Source organism: Galleria mellonella, unplaced genomic scaffold, assembly GCF_026898425.1.
Source record: "Galleria mellonella isolate WM207_F2 unplaced genomic scaffold, CSIRO_AGI_GalMel_v1 utg173, whole genome shotgun sequence".
NCBI lineage: Eukaryota > Metazoa > Arthropoda > Insecta > Lepidoptera > Pyralidae > Galleria > Galleria mellonella.
This window is the reverse complement of record NW_026442016.1, coordinates 7,525,208-7,545,210: the sequence shown is the minus strand read 5'-3', so window position 1 is coordinate 7,545,210 and position 20,003 is coordinate 7,525,208. Positions and strand designations below refer to the sequence as shown.

The 20,003-nt window shown below is 32.0% G+C and overlaps 1 protein-coding gene across 1 annotated transcript; it reads right to left on the bottom strand.

The window, feature by feature from the left end:
• Positions 1 to 3,519: 3,519 nt before the first annotated feature.
• Positions 3,520 to 15,752, bottom strand: LOC113515689 (uncharacterized). The gene is made up of 9 exons (XM_026899958.3): positions 15,573 to 15,752; positions 15,226 to 15,370; positions 11,794 to 11,916; positions 8,747 to 8,933; positions 8,523 to 8,596; positions 7,964 to 8,056; positions 7,342 to 7,895; positions 5,526 to 5,601; positions 3,520 to 4,734 (listed from the first exon to the last, which is right to left on the bottom strand). Exons 1-9 carry the CDS (start codon positions 15,602 to 15,604, stop codon positions 4,576 to 4,578), a joined length of 1,443 nt encoding a protein of 480 aa, XP_026755759.1. The 5' UTR covers positions 15,605 to 15,752; the 3' UTR covers positions 3,520 to 4,575.
• Between the last annotated feature and the right edge of the window lie 4,251 nt (positions 15,753 to 20,003).

Below are 20,003 nucleotides of genomic sequence, written 5' to 3'. Positions count from 1 at the left end.
GAGGCTTTCTCCCCGCTTCTTATTTGCATATAGGTACGCACTTTTCTGTTTACTTTAGCAATTTCACTATCGAAATAGTGGCCCCAACGTCGTGCTGTCTCAAACTGACGACTTCAGTTTAATTAGAGATCTGTTAATGTAATGTTTACTCAAAATAATCAACTATGTAATTTTTTTTCTCTTGAAGTTTGAATGTTTACATTGACCAGTTAATTATATCCAAACAATTTCCCATACAACTTTTTTTCAACCGACTTCAAAAAGAAGGTCATTTCGCTCGATTATTTTTATGGTTCTTACCTCATAACTTCGTCAGTTATAAAGCAATTTGAAAATTTTATCTGAAAACATATATGATATACTTACATATTGGTCTCATAGACTTTTTATCGAAACGGGTTAAGTAGTTTAGTTTTTTATTAAAAATAACTGGATTTTGAATTAAGGCCGATTTTTTTTTGTAGAACTTAATCTTAATTACAATAAGACTTATTCCGAAAAAATTACTTCTATCCTGACAAAACTAATATGAAATCACACGGTATTAACTAAACAAAAAAATATACTTGCTTTGAGGACATTCAATTTTTTTTATTATTATATAAGTATGTATAATTTTATGCCTTACAGTTTAGGCGGAGAAACCCGAGAGCTAACAGCTTCAGTGGATATAAAGTAAAATATGCATGTCACAGATACATATGCATATCTTACTTTGTCCACTTTCAGAATTAATCTTTTTTATATTCTACTGTGAATGGCAAACAAGCTGACGGCCCACCTAATGGAAAGTGGTAGCATTACCAACACACTGTGCCACTCATGGCACTCCTCATTCTCAGGAATAAGGTGTTATATTTTTTTTTTGGCAGAGATTATTTCGTGGTTCCTCTTTACTTCTTCCTTAAACAGTATATTATTTTCGAATAACGATAGACCTTTTTTTATACCACTGAGGTGGCAAACAAGCATACGGCCCACCTGATGGTAGGTGGTTACCGTAGCCTATGAACGCTTGCAGTACCAGGGCTACTACGCGCGCGTTGCCGACCCTGAAGAAACCTGTTTACTCCCCTCTTGAAGAACTCCATGCTGTAGTCTCTTGGTAAAACCTCGGCAAGGAGCTCATTTTATAACCTGAGTGTTCGTGGAAGAAAACATCTTTGAAACCGTGTAGACACGACCATTTAGGGTGTAAGGTATGAGCATAAACTCCCTGTCGATGGCGAGCCATACGATGGTAGAAAGTGGCCGTGGGTATCATATTGAATAATTCCTCTGAGCACAGTCCGTTAAACAAGTGGTAGAACACGCAGACTGATGCAAAATCTCTCGTAAGACTTAAGAGTTCGATACCGTTTGTAAACCTGGGATCATTGACAATTCTCATAGCTCGTCGTTGCACTGAGTCAAAGAGCTCGAGCTGGTATCTAGGTGCTCCCGTCCATAAGTGACAGCAATACTCCATGTGGGGCTGGATTTGCGATTTGTAGAGCATCAATCATAAATAGATTTAAAACTGAAATTATATACACCTATTACCTGTACTCCCGGATTTGCTAAACTGAATCAGAATATAAAATATCTCTCAAACTATATAAAGAAATTAAAATTAGTTGAATAGTGATTAATGTATAACACGCACACGTTATATACACACGCAATACAACTAAGCAATCCTTATATTATCGGTACTAGACAATTGATAGACATTTAAATGCCTTATTACATTAGTTCATTTAAATAAAACATTAGTTATCAACAAGGAAAAAGATATCGAAATCTTAACCGTAGGGCCAACGGAAGATGACAGATTCGTGCAAAAGATACTGCGGGAAACAATTTGGTTTTTATATCAACAAGATCCATCTCGTTTTAATGCAACTGTACCTACTCACAGACAGATGCATTTACCTGATTGAATACGAAGATTTTATTAGCTTCTAAATATGTATCTATACATATTAACATACTAATGCAGGTTAAAAGGGTAGTCATGTAACCACATTTGTGGTTAACGGTACTCACGCCGCATACGATGCGTTTAGAGATGCATCTAAATATTACCCAATAAATAGTACGAGCTGGTCGGTTGATATCGGAATGTAGAATTACGAGTATTATGCAATGTTCAGTAAACAAACTAAACCACAAATTATGTAGTTAAGGTTCACGGACAAACTACATATTTGGTAATATTTGGGTTAATTGTATTGCTATCTCTAAAACAAAGCATCTACTTGATTACATCGTAATCATTATTTTAAGGGCCAATATTGACCAAATCATAAGTTTGAGATTTAGTTTACGAAAGTTGTGCTGTTTGATCAATACCTATGTTAACTAATTTTGTAAGGGAAATATTTTATCGAAATTATCTGTACAATCGATTATTAAATAAACTACAATATTAATAATAATAAATACTTGTTTGTAAATTGTCACGGTATTGGACATTCTAGAGTTAAGCTTTTCTTTGTACATTTACTTATCTCTGTCATATTTTTTATCTACTATTAATCTATACAAATAAAACTAAAATACAAAGAAATAAAACTATACATATATTTAAATTCCTAATACTAAGATTGATCATGTGCTACATGGTAGAAAATTATTCTATTTGCAGCAGAAGTTTACCTGAGAGTATATATTTGACAAAAGTTGAAAATCTAAGAAAACTGTTTAGTTTTAAAGTTCACACGTTCTAAAATTTAGGCTTTATTTGAAGTAGGACAGAAAAAATATAACTCCAAGTACTCCAATAAGTTATATATAAATAAAAAAGTTATAATGTTTTATAACTTTTTTTTTCCAATTGTCATGTTTTACAATATACATGTAGAAAATTGCAGGTCATTCTGGAAATTGCTTACCAAAATGGCAGGTACTTAAAGATTCTAAATAAAAGTTGTTTTTTTTTTCTATAACTTCAAATTCTTTTGTCATGTTTATAACTTCTGAAAATTTATTACAAACTAATTTAAGTAGTACGAAAGTAGTTCATGTATACTATTGTGGGATATTGTAGACTAGTATTAATCTTTCTTTACTAAATAAAGGCCGAGGTTTTCCCGAGAGACTACAGCATGGGGTTCTTCAAAAGGGGGGTAAAGAGGTTTCTTCAGGGTCGGCAACGCGCGCGTAATACCTCTGGTATTGCGGGCGTTCATGGGCTACGGTAACCGCTTACCATCAGGTGGGCCGTATGCTTGTTTGCCACCTCAGTGGTATAAAAAAAAAATACTTTTGTCATAGTTTACTTTTTACTGAGGGCGGACGAAGCTGCAAACCTATATGCACTAGCACAGTTGAATATCATAATATGACAATTATTATTATTATATGCAAACAATATGTCTAAACAATTATTCACAAGCACGCCTTTAAGTTCCTTAAAAGTTTATCTCATTTTAATTTTAGAACTCCTAATATTCCGACATAATTAAAATCGTGGAAGTCGTGTTTGTGTAACAAACACTTCCATTTTAAAGTTTAATAATAAACAACTTGTGGTTTTTAATTTTTATTGTTTTACATAATTTACAAACAGGCAAAATAAAGACGTTCTCTAATAATAATTATATCCACAGATATTGCTTAAGACTATTTATTTAGGTATCTATTAATGATCGTAGAGTTTTAGCTGTAAATTACATAATTATTAGTGCTTCCATCAATAATTATTTTTTATAACAATAGAAATGACAATTGTATTAGCGACTGACCTTCAGGTTATCGCTTCATATACGAATATAAAAGGCATCATGCATCTCATTATATATCTACTGTGCAGACATGAACAGCACCTTAAGCATCATGGCACTCATGTGAACTAAAATATTAAATATATCTTTCATGTTCATGTCGTTCCTTTCTTTCAAACTGTAAAATAGAACCCCACTCAAGTAATACGAATAGAATAGAAGGTCTGAGAATAGAACCTGTCAGGCGCATCGCGGTATTTGATTCGATACTAAATACAAGCAAAACATATTAAAAAGAAATAAACCTACCAAATGTTTATTTCTTTTTAATATGTTTCTCTGTTAATTGGCACTTACCATCATTAATATCTTTACGCCGTAGCGCCAGTATAAATTTATCTAATTGCCTATTAGCTATCTTGTATAAATACGAGTATTTACTTATTTAAGCTATACATTACAATGTGACTACATAATTGTTATACTTAATTTTTTATAAAAAGTATCTGCATACTATTTTATTTTTCTAAAACTTGTCATTAAATTTTAGGTACATATAAGTATCTAAATGTCTGACAAAATGAAATACATCCAAATGCCTACTGATTATATATTTATACACACATTAAAACCTATTTTGGTGGATTGGTCCATTAGCTATACGTCTAAAAGTAATAAGTTGTAAATTTTGACGAAATTCTCATAATAACTATTATTGTGGTTTGCGTATTTTCTAATAAAATGCCACTATTAGGTAATGTTACTGTGAAGGTGCTTTAACACCAATAAGTTATTTTATGGAACTGACAGAACTATGATACATAAAACAAGATAATTGTTGCTTTCGAGGCATTAGTGTCAATAATTATTAACGCCCATTGGCTATAGGTGTAACGTAGAGCAATTGAGCGAGGTTACTTCTAGCATATCGTCCACGTTGTGGGGCACCATGACCGGGCCTTCCCCACAGCGAAGCCCAAGTTTCATGGTGCCTGCGAACACTCTCCGCTGAATCACGACGACTCTCCTGCAACAAGAAAATTTTGATTATAGTACCTTATTTGTTATACACTTATAGATATTTTTTATTATCATTAAAAAAATTTCAGTAGTAAACTTATTATAAATACAAATAATTACAAGAAAATGTCACACTGGGAAAACAATGTGCGATCTTATCGCTAAAAGCGATTGTTCCAAGCAATCTTTGTTATATTAATAATCTTAACGATATTTCACTTTGTAGCCGGTGAAAGAAGGTAATAATACCAAAACCTGTTTATTAGAACAAAATTCTAAAATTACCGAAAAACAAAATTTAAGAATTTAGAAAAACAATATTGCAAAATGTGAAAGGATGTGGGAGGGAGTTTGTTATCAATAAATTGCTTTGGTAACGTCAAGCAGATAAATCGAGGTATTAACGGCTTCTATGTCTGTAACAATAGATGTAATAGAATCCTTAAGAGTAGCAACGTGTGATAGATGCAATGAATAATACAATATATTGTTCTTTATACATATAAGTAAGTAACGATTACCACATTTACTATTAGTAATACTATTCTGACTAATATAAAAAAATATTTTAATATTAAACCTAATGAACTGTGGATCATCAGAATGATTTTTCATTTGTCTTCAAATACATAACGATGTATAATAGATATATTCGTCCATAAACGAGTACGTAACTAATTAACTATTTATTATAAGTTTTAACATATTTTTGACCTTTATAAATAAAAGTGATCGTTATTTATCCATCATTACATCAACTGATTATGAAATCGGTAACATCTTAATTTAGACTCTCACCTCTTTCTGCTCACTTTTTACTCGCATTTGATGTTTTAATTCTCTTAGATAGTCAACATTTAATATTTCACGCCACCTGTAAAAAGGCCTCTTATAAGAATGATTATACGTAACAAGCATGAATTAGATGTTTAATTAGTAAGACCTCAGTGTTCAAAAATATTGTGATAGATTTTTTTTAGCAATACATAAGTGTGTTCATTCAATTTTTTTATTGTAAACTTAACTGTTATTTAAAAATAAACAACTGCTGTGATTCCTGCCCGTTCTTCTTAGCCAAAATTGCATTACGAACTAGGCGGTAGATTCATAAAAAAATACTATTAAAAAAAATACATATATTAAGCTTACTTGAATAAGAATTATTTAAAATTATTATTATAGAACGCAACAAAATTAGAAACAATACTTCATTCCACTGTGAGATCTAACGACAAACACTATAAGGTCATGGTTCACAACAAACAATAATATATGCAATAAATTCCCGAGTTAACTAGGTACTTATCACTGTAGATATAAACAGTGATAAGTGGTAAGTTAATTTAGTCGGTACCTATCTCTGTAGCGTCAACGGTTATTATCAATGAATGTTAGTGTCCGTTTTGTCAGATAGTTGTTATGGGGCTAATGAAACGCGTAAATCTTTATGTCATATGGCACTGTCGATAGAAAGCGATGACGCAACAGAGGCTTCGATGATTGTGGAACGTGGCCGACTGAGCAGTGTCGATAACCTAAGATTCTTTTATATATTAGACTATTAGATAATATCTGAGAGCCATATTCAATATAAATGATTGTTAATTCGATTTAAATAAGATATATACTAAATTTCTTTATTTAAATCAAAATACGGACGCTCAAGATCTACGAAATATATACATCAATGACTAAAACAGATTCCTCAATACTGCCAAAAATGTGAACTTTAATGTTTTCATTAAATTTTACAAAATATTTTATGAACAATATGAGACAGTGATGTTTTAAAATTGTTATATAAAGAAGCAATAACATCACTGTTACGTTCGATGTCGAGTAAATACTCCCAAATGAAATTTAAAATGAGGTTTAAATAGAAATAAATTGTAAACTTTTATGCAAGAAGTAACCGTGTGGTGCCAGTATGAATTGAGCCACCCCTTTCCTTCTCGTCGGTATCGTAAGAGACGACTAAGAGAATTTAATGGTTGAAAAATAGGCAGCAACGTTCCTCTTAAAACACCACCAAAGCCTAAATGCGGTTGACAACCTGCCTGCCAAACGTGGTAACTACTGGCAAACCCACCAACAGGGGGAGGCCTATTTTTAGCAGTGGACAGTAAACGGCTAATATGGTATATAATTTTAAATTAAGCGGGTTTCGAAATGTATTTTTAATTTTTTAGAATATTATCTACATAATACAATGCTTATCTATACTACCGATTCACAATATGCATATGTCAATGTTTTAAAAAAATCTATTCGGTGTTATAATAGTTAAATACTATTTGTCACTGCATATTTAATATTTTTCTAAAAAGGGTCAGGTGCCATGACCTCTTGAAATTATAAGACTATTATTCTTCAACTTACCTTGGTCATAATGCATTTATCACAATATAAACACATATATATTTGGTTACATAAGTAATGGAAAACTTCTTGTTAAGCTAATAGAGTTTACACACTGATCTAACGACTGAATAAATTGTTATGTCAAAGGATTTTCATTGTTTAAGTTAATTTATTTACTATTTTTTAAATATAAGTTCAAAATGGTAATACATATTTGTATTTTCTCCAAAAATTAAAATTTTTAGATACATACTGACAATATTGTTCGGGTGGTCGCGTGACATCACTAGAAGGCAAAGTACGAGCACCAACTCTTCTTCTTCTCGCAAAAAGTGGCACCAATTCGATCCCTCCCGTTAATTTTAAAATCGACGCTTCAGGAGTTGATTTTTTTTCCAATAATTGGACTGATTCACCATTTTTAGAAGGTCTCGTTTCATGATCTTCGTCAGGCACGGTCCGCATCACTCTATCACCGTTAGATAATCTTTTGACAAATTTTTTTGTTGGACTCCGTTTTCCTTTGCTATTGTTACCATTAGTAGATTTTACGATTGTCCCATTAACTTTTGTTAAGTCATTTTCACATTTCTTTTCTTTTTCTTCTTGTGTCTGTCCATTAGCACTATTCGTATGGTTTATATCGGGCAATTTATCAACGTTTGAAGATTTTATGTTTTCGGCTTCTGGTGGGTTATTTTCTTTCAAATCATCATCTCTCTTTACTTGAGGTAAAGTAAGCGAAGATCTTTTATAGCGCTTATGATCCCCTTTCATTTTATTAAAAGTTTCATTGTCTGTCCAACCCTGAAAGGCAAAGGAAATTGATAATATGTCACTCACTAAAATATTCCATAGTTCATATATGTTAATACCATAGACTTTGTGAAATTTAATCCAACATCACGAGGGTTCCTCCAAGTCGTTCCTCCAGGACCCGGTCTACCCCATGGTCCTTCCATGTTGTGCTGTAATTTCAATAATAATTATGTGATTTCATTATTAATTACATTCGTAAAGGAAAAAAAATTGTTAACCCAAAAGGCAAACAAAGAAATTGTTTTATAAAACAAAATGCTTGTAGACCCAAAACAAAACAAACTTTGTCTAATTACTATGTAACATTATAACACAATGCCTTGTGGTTTCGGCATAAAATAGGTCCACCCCTTCTTTTTCCGTAAGGGTCCTAAGAGGCAACTAAGGGAGAGTGAGGAATGGGCAGCAGCGTCCCTCTTAATTCAACTCTAAAGCCTGACTGTGGTTGCCAATCTGCCTGCCAAGCATGGCAACTACTGGCAAACCTCCCAAGCCTCCCCGGGTTATGTTCAGCAGTAAACAGTTAAAGACTGATATGATGATAACAGAAATTCTTCCTTTAATTAGTTAGTTACATTTCTTTAATTAATTTAATTTAATTACTTATATTTTTACCATTTTGCGCTCGTATTCCAATTTTTTTCTTAATTCATCTTTTACAGCTTTTTTTCTTTTATTAACCATATCATCTGAAATGATAAGTAAAATTAAACTCATAAAAAACATATTAATAAATGCAATAATATGAGTAAAAATAACTGTAGGTATTCTTTATTGATCATATCTTACGTAACCAAGAAAAAGCACCTAAAATAATTATGCGCTAATGGGATACTGACCTAAAACCTGTTTGTAACTCTGCTGCTGATCAGGAGTTTGTTTGTAACGAATGTCATTATCAACGCTCCGGCGCAAGTTGTCTGCAAAGCATAGCTGAGGATCTTCACGTAGTCGCAGTGGTGTACGACGTGTAATACGCCTCGGTGTCGTTGGCCAACGATAACAAGGTTCGTACTGAGATACACCCTGCCATAATACCATAAAATGAATTTAATAAAATAAAATGAATTCAAGAATTTATTGCATCAATATTAAATATTTCAATCTGATATAATGAACCTAAAGTGTATAAGTAAATAGACATTATTGATAATAGAATTTATATAACTCGCCTGGTCACCGACTTACCTATTTCTAAAACAGAGTGTATTGTTATATTTTGGTACGTTAGGCAAGCCAGCGCAATCTATGTCTATGATACAAGAGGCATTAGTCTTCAAAAGTAACAGTATAATAAGGTTGTCATGAACAATGTTATATTTTTTGTGAAATCCCTGATATTGTTCATATCTATGAGTATAATGAACTACTTCTCATGGGTGGGCCATATAGACAGACATAATACAAATTTGTTAATGTAAATTGTAATAACTATATATTTTTTCATAATTAGGTAATAAAAGTATAGTTACAATTTAATTATATTAAAATATCTACTATGTTAATAATAATATATACCAATACTAAAAAAATAGGTAAGTATCTTATTTATATTCTGAAAAATATATACCTACTTTAATTAATACCAAAACAAAGTTTTACATAATGTCCATTTGAAACTACTCGTATATTTGTAATAATTTAAAAAAGATAACTTACAAGACCACGGCAAATAAGACAAAAATACACCCAATTTAACATACTTCGCAGAATAAATCGCGAAAATACTTGTAACATAAATGCCAACCCATCAATACTTGTTGTTTATGTAATATGAAGATTAAACATCACAATGCAAGCTCAGAACTTTCGTCTTTGGAAAAAAGCCATAAAACTTGTAATGTGTGTCAACAAATTTCATATTCTTTATGAGGTAAAGGCCAGTGTTTCGCACGTTCGTCTTCATTGCATCATTCTTTGCCAGTCCCACCTTAATGGGTGGTAATATGATTGACCCTACACCTTATATAGATTTATTGCATCAACTTAATATTTTTCATTAAGTAGTTACGAACAATAAACATTAATTATACCGTTAAAGATCGCTAAATCAAAAATAATCAGACCAAGACAAACTTTATTTTTTCTGTTTAGCAGTAACACGAAACATACAGAATTCCTTATTTTAACATTTTTGACAACCCAATAAACGTTTCATTGTCATGTGTCTTATAATAATTTCTCAAAAGATAATTTATGTTATTTTTTCCATTAAGAGTATTTATGGGTTCAAATATTTATGGGTTATAAAAGTAATTCCATACAAACTTCCACCCTTCTACACACTCTTAGTAGCCGAATTTTGAAAAATCTTTTCTTATTACTTATGTAGGTCATAAAAAAAAATTATATTACATTTGGTTATTTTAACTTTAGTAGTTTTGGCTGTGTGTTGATTAGTCACACAGTCAGGACTTTTCTCTTTATAATAGGTATAGTAGAGAAGTATAAATATTGACTAAATTTCCACAATAGAACTAGAAAAGGAATTCGTAAATACAATATTTATGGTACGCTTCAACTTAAGTTAAAATAATGTGAAATAATTGCATTTTAAAATGAAAATGTACGATGTAAAAAGTCACAATAATAATATAACGGACTATATCCTAGTTGTAGATTAATATTTAAAAAAATGTTTAAATAAATATACATATAGTATGTAATAATATTCATGGAGAATATTTGACCTCATCTCCGCTTTGTATGTTGACGATCTCCTGCCCGACTGAGTGATAGGCATGTGGGTTGATTTCTGTACCTAATTGAAGATCCGGATTGAATTTTTAAATGTTCCTTATGTGCATAGAGAAGTAGTGTATTCAAGTTTAAGGAACAGTTGTAGCAATAAGGTCTAAATGTATGTCACATGTTTCTTACTCAATCACACTTAATAACTGAATGAAATTGAATGGAATTTAGTTCACAGATTGATCATACACGATACTGTTTAATTGACACTTAATTACAGCTTAACTATGTATAAAACTAGGTCACTAGGTAACATGATATTTGTTTTATGAAGAACAATAAAAATAGACAATATAATTAGGAACCTAAAAATCTAAATTTTAGGTAAATGTTAAATGTTATTTAAATAAAAAATATTAATAATGTAAAAAAAAATATCAATAATTGGTAAAAAAGTTTAATAAATTTGCTACAGGTTATTGATAATCTGTAGCAAATTTATTAAACTATTTACCAATTACATCTAAATAATCAAACAATTTCATTTCTATCAATCTTCAAGCAGTGAAAAGAGCGACTACTTCAACAATACCATATCAAAATTCTCAATGGCTGTCCTTCCAACGTCAATCAAGTAAAATCACATTAGATGGGTACATAATTAAGTGAAAGTCGCGATATGATACGCCATTTATATATTATAATAGATGCTATTAGCTATATGTTATTGTGTTTTTAACACAAAAAACTGAAGACTGTTAATAAGCATTTTGCCTTGCCATATAAGTTATATAAAATAAAAAATAATTCTACGATTTCAATAATAAATATTGACAACTATTAATAATTCTATTAATATTTTATTATCTGCCACCTTTGCCGTATAAAAAAAAATTATAAAAAATATTAACATAAGATCTTAACGAGAATAAAATAGTATATTACAATTTACAAATATCCAAAAAAATCTGCACTAACATTCAAGCGAAGTCGCAGCGGAAGTCCAGTTATTTATACATAAGCTCGTTTCAATTTGAACTACTCGCATATTTATGAATATTATCTAACTTCGATAAAAATAAAAATCAAGACTATTGGTTAATTTGCCTTCGAAGTACTCCATTATTTTATTATGTAAGAAGATCTACCTTTTTAAACAACTTTATGTTAATGTTACAAACTAATATTGAATTACCCTTAGTTCATCTTCAGGATAAATTCCTCTTGCACGTATATTAGAAAACCTCACTCCTTGTGGATTGGGCGCTCCGCCGCCTGCGCGGCCCCACGGTTCATATGACGCCAGCTCTTCGCGGGCCTGCAAATGAATAAATATCAGTATTTGTTTTTTTTTAATTTTTATTAGCCGTTTTTTATAAACGAAGAATATTCTATACGAAGCCGTCTGCAATAGCAAGATTCATTTATTGCCCTTTCCTGAGGATGTTGTGCCTTTGTATCCACTTTCGCTATTGCCAATTTTATTGCCATGCCCTCTAAGTTTCTAAACAAAACAGCAACGTAGCACATGTGAACTTTGAGAGCACCTACTCCATAATATCAACACCACGTCTTGAAAGACGTGGTGTTAATATCTGCTAAAACAACAACGCAGGCTTTTCCAAATGTTACTTAGCTACCTACTCCCGTGACAATTCTTTCTAAATTATGTACTGTAAATATTATCTACATGTAAATGTTAATAAAACAAAAAGAGTCATTGACAAATCCTCTTCTAAGAATTGTCCACAACATACGCTACAAGAGGGTAATTTCCTAAAAATTATCAATGAAAAATGAGTGACGCAAGAATTTGGCGTCAGCCAAGAATTGTTACATACTCGTACGAGTAGGTGCTTTCTAGCCATTGATTGACAAGTTGCAAACTACATAATATAGGCGTATAAGATTTGAATTAACTGGGTGTACAATATAAATATGCACATGTACCTATGTCATTTTTAAGATCAATATAGACTATGATATCGTTAGAAAAAAAACGTAATTTTAGATACCTATTTTATGCTTAAGAACTATATTGCGAGTAAATAAAAACTCCGTTTTGAAATCAATACCATCACATTTTATTTCCTGATTTTACAATTAATTGATCTTGTTGAAATGTAATTACAAAAACATGTGATTTTATAACTACATTCAGGGTCATTTACCTTGAAACTTTTAGTGTTAGATGAAGAAATTAGGGGCATTGTAATAATTGTTACTGTTGTGGTAACTTTTGTTACAATAGGCAGTACCTCCATTTCGCCGAACACCTTTTGTCTAAATTTAGGTCATAATTCCATACGGTAACAGAGATAATTCCTTTTTCGAATAGTTTAGACCACAAATGGCCTTTTCAGTGTCAATGAAAGTATGTAGGGGCGAATGCTAAATACACTTCGAAGACGTGGACAGGTCACATGTTACCACTCCTAAGTTAATAAAATACAACATACTGTACCATTACTACATTATTATATTCATAGTTAATTTACTTACCATAACTTTGTTCATTACTCATTCTGACATGAACTATTACCGATTTGGCTTGCGTACATTTATTATGAAACATTGATGACAAGTGCAGGTATGTTGGCGCCTTTGTACTCGCCGTCACCGCCTACTTCTCGTCATGTATCTAACATAGGACATCTACACGACAGGGCAAAGGCTTATTGTAACATGAGAATAATTTATGGGTAATTTTGTTAAATACAAATACAAATAAAAAATATAGTTTATCACCGAGCTCGACATTATCCTAGCTTCAAGTATGCTGTATAACTTTTATAATTTTATTGATATCTAGTAGACACAGTAAACACAAAATTTACCCATAACTTTTACAGCAAATTAAAGTACATCTATATTATTATGTATCCTAGATCTATCTAAAATTGTTTTTAGACTTTCTAACTCTTAAAAATACAGACTGCGGTAATAAAATATGTGGTTTTACCAATTGTTCATAGGTTTATATACATAGGGAAATTGTTGTCACCTATTTAAGTACCTATACATACAGCTTTCTCTGCCGCATTTAGAAAATACACAATTGGCTGTTTATGTCATTTTCTTTAACAAGTATTAGGTGTTTTCACGTTGCATAATACTTAATATGTAAATATAACATACGTTCACGTTACAAACTCAACAAAGTTACAGATCTATAGGAAAATATAGAAAGTTTTACCGTCCTGACAGTTTTAATATGAATAAAAAACCCATGCCCGACTTAGAATCAAGTTTTTGATAAACAGGTAGTAAGCGCCAAATATTTTAAAAGACGATTTGAATATTAATTAATAATAATATAATAACGAGTCTAGCAATCAATCTTAAGCAGATGCGGATTATCCCTAAAGCAGACTAAAGGGGCGAGAACGAGGAATTTTTAAACAAAGAAAAAAAAAACAAAATTATTTGTCTCACTAAGTACCTATGCACCTTACATAATATAAAAATATTTATACAATTTACTTAAATATTGATATAGCCTTAAGATCGTGCATATCACCGGCAGTCAGCAATTGCAGTCGTGAGCGGAATTTGTCCTGTGTTTAAGAGAGTGAAAAATTATCTTCGACTTCAACCATGACAGATAAGAGATTAAAATCGTTAGCAATACTTAACATTGAATTTAATGATGATATTGACAATTTCGCAAGACAAAAATGTAGACGCAGAAACTTCCAATTTTATTTATTTAACGATTGCCATTGAATGGGATAAGTATCAATTTTTAAATAAATAATTCATAACTTCAGTCACCAATATTTACTGTTATTGGTACTAATTATAATAAAATTTATAATAATATATGCCCTGTGCCATATTTTTGCGCCGATAGGATGCTTGCGTAGGGCACTCTCGACATTTAATCCGCCTTTGAACATAAGCTTCACCTATTGACGATAAACAGCCAATCACTATATTAGCCGTTTACTGTCCACTGCTGAGCATAAGCCTTCCCCACAAAAGGAGGTTTTGTCAGTAATTGCCAGCTTGGCAGGCAGGTTGGCAACCGTAGTTAAACTCTGATGGTGTTTTAAGAGGGACGCTACTGCCCATCCCTCGACTATAGAATTCCCTTAATCGCCTCTTAGGTCACCGACGGAAAAGGAAGGGGTGGTATATTCTATGTCTGTATGGAAGGATAATCATTTAAGAATTTTCGATGTTTGGATTACCCCCTTAGTAATTTCACTATCACATCATTTCAATCCAGAACAGAATTTAATCATATAAAAAGATTTAATATGTTTATACAAAAGTTTTTCTTGGGCACCTCTATCCCATTCGTGTTTCAACCATAAAGCAGTTGTATTTGCATGGCTATGTTTCAGTTTGAAAGGTGAGATATGGTGTGAATTTACAGGGTACAGAGGAATAACACCTGAGTCCTCAGGAATGGCAACGCATGTGGGGGAATCATGGGCGAAACACTATACTCTGTTATGTCCATGGTACTGCTCATGTCTATAGGCGACGGTTACCACTTTCCATCAGGTGGGCCGTCAGCTTGTTTGCCATTCTAAGTTGTATAAAAAAAAAAGACAGAAGTACCCATGCAGATGATTCCATATAGTGTCTGAAAAGAAAAACAGTTATCATAAGTTTGTACCTGCCGCTGTTGCTCGAGTTTCTCCCTGGCTCTATTCTCACGTCGCTCACGCGCTAACCGTTCCCCTTCCTCACGAGTCTGTTCTGCTCTACGACGCTCCCTGGCTCTCCGACGAGCGGAGCCAGATGTTGGAGCACTTAACCTCCTAAAATCAATATAAAAACTCATGCATTTCCGTAAAACTCCATCAATATTTTAGTAAACATTGTTCTATATGTGCCTACAAGTAAATAGTATTCGGATTATAACTTAGGTATAATTATAATCCGAATACTAATATTTCTTAATTCATAAATACAACTTCAATGTACATGAGGAATGTTGGCACTGCCAAACACAAATCTTACCTACGCAATCGTTGCGAGTGAAGTGTAAACATTTAAACTACAATTTCACTTAACCTAACAAAGAACTTACTATCACAAAACAGGTAATTACATAACATATTCGTATAATTAATAGTGGAAGCGTGCAAACATTAAAACAAATCATTGTATAGTCTCATCCTGCAGTGACTTCACGACTGTTCCGTGACAACTGCGAACTTCTAAAACGACCCACCGCTGAAAATCGCTTAACTGGAACGCTTCGTTCAACGTGTCCATATATTTTTACGATACGACACGAAAAATTTAATTGTATATATTTATTATAAGGATAATATTAATACATTATCATTTACATGAACACAACAATATTAGAAATAATATATAACAAACATGATGATATTTCAAAATCAACAAAACTAAAACCTAATCGATGGTCATCAACAGAATTAATACTCTTCTAAAGATCAAGAAGTGTACTTGCTCAGTCAATACGGTATAGTTTAGGATTTTGTATACCTGGGGTCTAATACATCTAATGAAGGCAGCTCATAAAAGGTAACCCAACGAAATATCGGCATTACAAAAGCAGCGATGTACATTAGGAAAATTGTTGGAAGATCATAGCACAATACATCGCCAGGACAATTGTCTATTTCATTCTCTTATATGGCGTAGAGTCACGGACTGAAAAGATGACGAAGTGGCGACGCATTCATACGTTAAAAATATGGTGCTGGAGACGCATGGTACAAATAGGTACTATGAGCAACTCAGAAAACCAAAGCATCCATCCTCAAGAAGCTATTGACCAAGTGCTTTCCAGTATATGCTTGAAAAAGTGTTGCAGCACTTTCTGGACATGAGAACAATCTGGATAAACTGATAATTATTGAAAAGTAGAAGGAAAAAGATAGAAGACGAAAGTCCAATACAATGGTCTAACCAAGTAACGAAGCAGCTATAAGAATATGAAGATATCCAACTACTTTTAATATGCTACAGATCACAAAAGATGGAAAGAAATCGCTCAGAATTTCACTTCACTTTCAGTAGTGAGCTAAAAACTAGAGGAGGAGGAAGAATAATATTTATTATTTTTGTAATAAAGCTATATTGTATCGATTTGTTATCAAACCGATTTCGTTTATCATTTTAAATAAACTTCATTCACTGCCATATACAAGTATATGAGTGGAGTCATACATAAAACAAGACTCATAAATGTATAATAAAAAAAAAAAAACCAATTTTATTAACATTTAGTCTTAAATATCTAATATTTATATTTATTACAATTATTGCTGCTACTACTAATATGAGATCGGCAAAAACTACTCAATAGTTTTTGTTAATGTCATATGAATATAAAGTTAAAGAATATTCATATGAGATCGGCAAATAATGGAAACTTTCATGACTATATTTTAGGATAGTTGATGGCTTGCCTACTGAACTTTTACATATATTACTAATTCATGAATTAAACAGCCTTGCACTTTCAATAGTAATTTTCAATTATATATAATTTTAGCTTACCAATTGCTTCCACTTCATTGAGTAGCTAGATTGATAGATACCTATCTCAATTTATTAATCTATTAGAAAATTAAAATTTATTGTTTGTATTGAGACTTCTTGATGAAACGTCATTATAGCGATTATAGAATATTATTTAAAATATTTATACTTTGTTCCACTCACTTTATTGAAAAATGTAAATTTAAACACGCGATCGTACATTTTATAAATATGCCTGAGAAGAACGTTTTGAATCAAGTCGCATGTATAAATAATAAAACATTTTTCAATAAGACAGTAAATTGAAATACAAATATTATGATAATCTATATTAGAAAATTATTTGTAGAAATATATACTTAAATTTCTAAATATTAAAATTATACCTATATATTATTTACACTCAAAAATATCACTTTTAAGACACTTTTACTGTAGCGCGGCAAATCTACTTCTGATATTTGTTCAATCAAATATTGGATACTCAAAAACTTGTCAAATCATAGTCTATTGTAGAAGTAAAAATGTTAGTAGGTTCGACTTGAATAGGTAAGCTAGATAAATAACAGCAAACTAGGTCATACATTTGTTCTTTTGTAGAGAAATTGATGAATTTTTTTATGTCTTAAACCTTTTTTCGACTAACACATTATAATGGGTAACTATGTTATTATAATAACATAGTAACAGTCTAGACTACATTAAGGACTATAGTCTGTAATCAAAGGTATATCTACTTGTAATGGTAACAAAAATGATATAGACAAAACACTAAAATTTTAATAAAAGATCATCACTAAGAGATTACTCAACTATCGATTAAATTACATAAATGTCAATATTCCATGCTTATAAAAACCCAACAAAAAGGTCGAGCGTATTTTATCTTTAATCGATATTAGAGGGAAAGGTATATTTATTCGCATATTTGCCAATTTACATATATATCTACAGTGATATCCCGCACGAGAATGGGGTGAGGTCACGTTCTTATGTTTCAATAGGCTAATCCGTATGTACTTTGTTGGGGGGAAAGGTATTGTTAGTAATGGAGACTAAAAATCCCATTGCTAGCAATATACCTAACCAGGTCGATCTCCACGCGGTTCCCCGTGAAAACTATCATGATTAATTCTTCATGATGAATTCATCATGATAGGCTAACTGGCCTGTTTTCATTCTTATCGATCACCCTTCATTGGTGCACCGTCAGCGTATCCCGTTGGCGCGGATGGGGTTGCCATACCATTTTCATCTAACAAAAAAAAACCGTATGTACTTGTAAATAAGTTGTACTAGTAGCTACGTAGATTGCATTCCATTAACTAGACGAATTTAAAACATCAAGAGTATACGAGATGAACTTATGTTGATATGTATATAAAAAAAATTTACAAGTAGGCATGAGAAATATCTAAGTATCCCACAATTGATGAAATGTGGTAACCGTCACCGATATTACAATATAGATAATAATATAATAATAATACATATAGATATGTATAGCACCATGAATATTACAGTATCTCTTATGCAATTTCTTCCTAAGGCCTAAGGTATTTATTTGTTATTGCAGTTTATACGCTGATGTTTCATAGTAGTGCAAATTTTAGATTAGTTACATTAAAAATCGATTAGCTGCGTCTGGTGACTGTTTCTCTTAGCTTTGTTAGAGATCTTTTAAAAAAATAAAAAATAGATAACCCATAATAAATAGCCCATAAAAAACTTCAGTAGTTTTTAAGAATATATATATATATATATATATATATATATATATATATATATATATATATATATATATATATATATATATATATACACTCTACATTTACTTCCACATAACATAATTATATGTTCCAAATTATAAACACCATAAATTCCATCGCTAGACAATTTTAATCAAACCACAACACTAAACGACTTATCAGCTTAAAAAAGTACTCATAGAATATGTACGTACTTTTACTTAAACATACTTGTTATATACCTGTCATTTTTCAGTTGGCATTCGACTCGTACTGGCGGTGCCGGGCGCGGGCAATCGATCGTCGCAAACAAGCTCAACACGCAGGATAAACTCCTATTGCATTCATACACATACCAAGAAAAGTAAGTTATTTCTACGGAAATAGGTCACGTTGTAGTTCGTATCAAAATGACGCTATATTCATCTTTCTCCTTTTAAAAAAGGAAGGTAGGCAACGCGTACATGTGACCTTCGTTATTTAGCAGACATCCGTACCTTTAAACTGGCCTTATGCTGCAATGTTGAATGGAAGCATAATATGAAAATGAACAGATGATAATTTTGTTAAAATTCATATCAACATATTTGCAATATAATTGTTTGATGTATACTTGTTCGAGCTTTGGTGTTTTTGTGTATTACTTATCTGAACGCTAACGAACAAAGAATAATATAATGTATTTTTGAGGTTCTTTAACAAATAATATTAAAAAAAAAACTAACAAAAGAAAAAAGTGATACACAAATTTCTGAAATCGAAACTTCACTCGATCAAGTTTCGATCTGGGGCGAATGCAATCTTGTACACTTCAACCCTAAGAAGACACAAGTCTGCGCGTTCACCGCAAAAAAGACGCCCTTTGTCGTATCTCCTCACTTTCAGGGCACTTCCCTCGATAATAAGTCGAGTGGAAATTCTTGGCGTCAGTGTATCTAGCGACGACCAGTTTTGCGGTCATTTGGAGGAAAAAGCTAAGATAGCTTCCAAAAAGTTGGGGGAACTCAATAGGGTAATACGGTATTTCACGCCGGAACACCGCCTGAAACTGTATAAAGCTCAAGTAAGGCCACGTATGGAAAACTGTTCTCACCTGTAGGCAGGAGCGCCACAGTACCAACGCCTTCCGTTAGACCGCATTCAAAGTCGGGCAGCTCGAATTGTTGACGATTGGCGCCTTACT